Below are 5,044 nucleotides of genomic sequence, written 5' to 3'. Positions count from 1 at the left end.
CCGACGTCGTCCCTACCCTACCCCCGCCCCCCCCCTACCAACACAGCCCCCCCTCGCACCACCACCTCACCACACCACACCCCAACACCACCAGCCACGAGTATGGACGAGACCGAGGGAGATAGCGTGTGTCCCGAGTGTCGGACACAGCTGCACTTTTCCCGACTCGAGCTGCTTGTCTCTGTGGTGTGTGGGCACAAACGATGCTCAAAGTGCTTTGCGCGAGCCTTTACCACAAAGGCAGCAAAGTGTCCTACCTGTGCTCGTCTTGTCAATCGGAGCGATTATCGAAAGCCTACCTTTGCTGATGGTGCTGTGGAGAGGGATGTGTATATTCGGAAGAAAGTGCTCGAGGTGTACAACAAGGATCGAAAGGAGTTTGACTCGGACAGAGCGTACAACGATTACTTGGAAGAGGTCGAAGAGATCATCTTTGACTACACATACGGCGACCTCAAGGTCATCGATGAGACTGCTGAAAAGGTCAAGGCCTACGCAAAGCTCCATGCTGCTGAAATTCACCGCATCAATGCTCGCAAGGACCGCGACAAGGCTCACGCTGCTGCAGAGGCCGATGCTGCTCGTCGCCGCCGCCAGGAGGAGATCAAGGCCGCCCGCGAAGCTGAGTATCTGCGTGAGGAGGCAGAGGCCGGTCGCGGGGGCGACGTTGACATGGAAGCCGTCCATGCCATCGAGTCAGCCCGCCGAATGGCGGACTCAAAGCGGAAGCTCGCCGCCGCTGTCGCCGCAAAGGCCACCTTTGCCAAGCCCAAGCCGCTCGACAGGGCCCGCCATGCCGATCTCTCGCACGTCTCGGGCTCCAAGCAAGACCTTTACGTTCGCGAGACCTTTCTCAACCTCAAGCCCGCCTGGCGCGCCTCTCTTCGCCCCGGCGGCTACACCGACGAGCTCCCCAATCTGCGCCGCCGCCGCGAGGCCCTCGCCGCTCTTGCTGTCACCCCTGTCCGCCACTGACATCACCGCGCCCGTCGCGATCATACCGCCCCTCCGCCCCCTACCCACCCTTGAGTACGCACTGCGCGTCTCTTGGGCCATCGCCGTGCCCCCCCCCCCTTCCCCTCACTCGGCTCTGTTTACAAAAGGACACCACGTGACCTCCACACCATTCCGATGGCGCCACCGCTTTTTCCCTGCACGTGTTGCGCAACCAAAACACCGTCGACCGCGAGCGAGCTCGAGAGCCGCTACACTTTACACGCGAAAGACTCCCACTCACGTGAAAAGCAAGTCATGCACAACATTGCACTGGCCTTTGTCGCCCTCTTTGCCCTTGCCCTTGCCTCCGCCGTTGCCGCCGGACAGGATGTGCCGAGCGTGGTGCAAGGCATTTTCGAACACTCTATGTCAAATCAGTTTTCTCAGGCGCCAAGCAATTGGCTCCGCCAGGCGCATGCCAAGCAGCATGGATGCATTCGAGGCCATCTTCAGGTGGCCGACAATCTCCCGGCCGAGCTCGAGGGAGGGATCTTTACTCCTGGCGCGAGCTACCCGCTCTTTGTTCGCTTCTCCAACGGAGTCGGCCGCGGATTCGCCGCTCCGCCCATTGTCGCCAACGAGTCGGATGCCGTGCCGGACACACGAGGCTTTGCGCTCAAGATCTTCAACGTTGACGGCGAGTTTGTGATGGAGTCGAACAACACGCAGGCGTTTACCTTTACCACCTCCCCCACAGCCTTTCTCGCCACGCCCGAGCTCGCCGTCGGGTTTTTCAAGGCCGTCCAGCAAGGCGCCACCGCACTCTCAAAGTACCTGCTCCTCCACCCGTCAGTCGGCAAGGGCTTCGCCGAGACCTCGGTCTACGGCGCCATCCAGAACGTGCTCACCGCTACCTACTACACTGCGCCGGCGCAGATGCACGGTGACACACCGGCCAAGTATCGAGTCCGTCCTTGCGCCTCCACCCGCGCTCATCTGCGCAAGCTTCACGGCCCGCTGCCCAAGGCCTTCTTTGACGCCAACTTTCTCACCGATAACCTCATCCGCGACATCTGGATGGACCTGCCTGCCAACAAGGCCGTGTGCATGGAGATCGATGTCCAGTTCTTTGTCTCGCCCCACTCGACCCCCATCAACGACACCACCATTCGCTGGAGCTCGCCGTGGCACACCCTCGGCCAGATCCTCCTCCCGCGGCCGACGGCCTACGTCTGGGATGCCCCGCATCTTGCCTTTTGCCGCCACATGTCATTCAATCCGTGGCTCTCGCTCGTTGCTCACCAGCCGCTCGGCTTTCTACAGGACATCCGCCGTGCAGTCTACACCGCCACTGCTACCCAGCGCCACGCGCTCCGCGGCGAGCCCAACACGCTTGCCGGCATCGAAGACTGGCTCAACTATCCCAACTTGTAGTGCGGGAGAGTAAACCCATTTTCCCTCCATCCATCGTCTCGGTTTACGCTTTACTCGACACGCATGGCCACGCCGGCGCCGTCGTCGAGGCCGAGCTGCCGCGGAACGGCTGCCGGCTCGGGCGCCGGCGCCGGTGCGATAGTCGAGCCTGCCGGCTTACGTGCGGCCGCCGGCTGGGTCGGTCTTGCCTCGCCGCTGCCTGTTGCCGGCAAAGCACTGACTTTGGCTTCTGTAGACGTCGTCGGCGTAGCACCGGCCGCGTCACCGTCGGTCGCCGCCGCCTTGCTCGGTTCCGCGTCGGCGTCGGCGTCGGCGTCAGCGGTGTCGGGCGTGAGGACCGAGGCGACGATGGCGTCAAACGAGCGATGTAGCGATGTGCGGACGTCCGGGCGTGAAAAGGTGGCAGTGACAGTGTCATAGACAAAGAGCTCGTTGGACCATGGTTGCGAGCCGTCAAAGCCGCCGTAGAGAAAGACGGTGCCCGGAAAAGCCGGGCAGGTGACGGCTGTGTGGCCATGGCGCGGCGACGGATGCGGGCCGTAGGTGGTGATGGCCTCCCAGGTCGACGTAAGCGTGCGGAAGACGTGGACGTCCGAGACGCGCGGCGAGCCATCAAAGCCACCAAAGATGTAGATGTCGGTGCCAACCACAGCGGTGGCGTGATAGTAGCGGCGGGTCGGCGGAATGCCGACGGTGGCAACCCGTGACCACGTCGAGGTGAGCGTGTCAAAGACATACATGTCGTTAAGCCCGTGGATCGAGTAGTGTGAGCCGCCAAAGATGTAGATCGAGGTGCCGACGGCTACTGCGCTGTGGGCGTAGCGGGTGTCCGGGACCTCGGATGACGACCGGGCTGCAGCGCTGGCGTCGTCGCCGAGGCCGACCCGCGACCAGGCCAGTGTTTCGAGATTGAGGCAGTGCATGTCTGCAACTCGCTCCTTCATCGAGATCGAGCCACCAAAGACGTACATGTCAGCGCCCACAACGACCGCAGAGTGCGAGTGGCGCTTCGACGGCTGGGCGCCGCGCGTGATCATGGTGTTCATCCACTCAACCGTCACCGCGCCAATGTCCTTGAGCGCCCCGAGACGGACAAGCGTAGTCGCCGCTACTCGGCCGCCTTGTGCGCCGGCGGCCTCCGCGACATCGGCAGACGCGTCGGGGGCATCGGCAGCAGCATCAGCAGCGCCACCACCAGCAGCCACAGCCGCATCAACTCCGCCCGACCCCACAGCACCAGGCTCACTTCCACCAGCCCCACCATCACCACTGGCAGCCAGTGCCGCCAGCGCATGCTTGATCTTCTTCTCTTCCATGGTGGCCTCGTCTACGACGCCCTTCTTCCGCTTCTTCCGAGCCGATCCCCGCGCGAAGCTGATCCTCCGGCAGAAGCACGGCCGCGACGACGACCTGCAGACAGCTGCGGAGTCTCTCTCTTCTTCCCACCAGTCTTCTTCTTCTTCTTCTTCTTGGTCTTGTCAGCGACTTCGGTGTTGAGGACGAGCAAATCCGAGGTCCGGACGCCCACAAAGCCGCCAAAGAAGTAGACCTTGGCTCCGAGTGCCACAGCAGTATGACCCCATCTCCCAGTCCCGGTCACCGATGACTCGCCCACAACCTTGACTTCAGATGCCCAGGTCATGGTCTCTATCGCAGCCATTCATCGCCCGTTGTCCGTCGGCACGTGCCGCAATGCCATTCGCGTTGCAACGATTAATTCATCGTAATATAATCATACCCATCCACCGCAGCGCCCGTTCGCGTGTTCCGCCCACCCCCGACCAGCGAGACAAGCACCGCGCATGTGTTGTTGGCCAATTATACGGTATGGGTGGTGTGAGTGTGAGTATGGGGGGAGAGGGCGTCTGCCACGGGCTGCGTGTGTGTGTGTGTGTAGCAGCGGGAGGGAGGGGGGAACAACGATTAATTCCATGAGAGATAATTGAAGAATGATAAAATGAATGAGAAATAATTGAAGAATGCCCGGGTGACCGTTGGAGGAACTTACCTAAGTTGAGGACTTGGACGTCAGCGAGACGGCGACCAGCATAACCACCAAAGACCATCATGTTTGTCCCGACAACAACGGCAGAGTGTCGATTACGTCCATGAGGTGGAACAGTCGCCTCTGGGTCTACAAACTCTATACCGTACTCGGACATGATGCCCGTACCTCTACCGCTTGCAGTCCTCCTGGCTTGGCTGTCCGCGTGTCACAGAGTCGAGTCGCTTCGCCCAATCGTCCGCCCCCTCCCCCGCCGCCGCCGCACGCTGTCAAAGCCGAACGAACGATTAATCCGACGTTGGTGTTTTTGGTTTTTGCGGAGAGGGGGGGGTTTGATGGATAGCATGGATGGGATGGATGAGGTGGGGTAGTGTGTGTGTGTTGGGGGGGGGGGATGGTTGAGGGATGAGCGATAGTGGTGTTGGCTTGCGATGGCGGTGGTGATGGTGACCCAAGGCGTGATCGGTAGCTAATACCATTGTTCTTGCGTTGTCAGCTTTGTCATCAACAGCGACCAGGGTGTGCATGTGAAAGAGATCCTGAGCAACCAAAGCTGATGTAGATACAAAGCAGATCAACAACTAGCCCAAACATGGTGGTGATCAAAGGTTTGTAGACACTCTGCCAGGCTGGCGGCGCGAGCTCTCCCTCTTCGTGCCTCCCCCCCTT

General features: G+C 61.0%; 2 protein-coding genes across 2 annotated transcripts; one reads left to right on the top strand and one right to left on the bottom strand.

Moving 5' to 3' along the window:
- Positions 1-102: 102 nt before the first annotated feature.
- Positions 103-2,370, top strand: AMSG_12288 (uncharacterized protein; the record flags this gene model as incomplete). The annotated part of the gene is made up of 2 exons (XM_013898827.1): positions 103-963; positions 1,246-2,370. The coding sequence occupies 2 exons, from the start codon at positions 103-105 to the stop codon at positions 2,368-2,370; spliced, it is 1,986 nt and encodes a 661-aa protein (XP_013754281.1).
- Positions 2,371-2,420: 50 nt separating this feature from the next.
- Positions 2,421-4,582, bottom strand: AMSG_09781 (kelch repeat protein; the record flags this gene model as incomplete). The annotated part of the gene is made up of 2 exons (XM_013898763.1): positions 4,379-4,582; positions 2,421-4,017 (listed from the first exon to the last, which is right to left on the bottom strand). The coding sequence occupies exon 2, from the start codon at positions 3,684-3,686 to the stop codon at positions 2,421-2,423; it is 1,266 nt and encodes a 421-aa protein (XP_013754217.1). The 5' UTR covers positions 3,687-4,017; positions 4,379-4,582.
- Between the last annotated feature and the right edge of the window lie 462 nt (positions 4,583-5,044).

The sequence above is a fragment of the Thecamonas trahens genome (assembly GCF_000142905.1).
Source record: "Thecamonas trahens ATCC 50062 unplaced genomic scaffold supercont1.51, whole genome shotgun sequence".
In the NCBI taxonomy this organism is placed as follows: domain Eukaryota; order Apusomonadida; family Apusomonadidae; genus Thecamonas; species Thecamonas trahens.
This window is presented reverse-complemented; position numbering and strand designations above follow the sequence as displayed.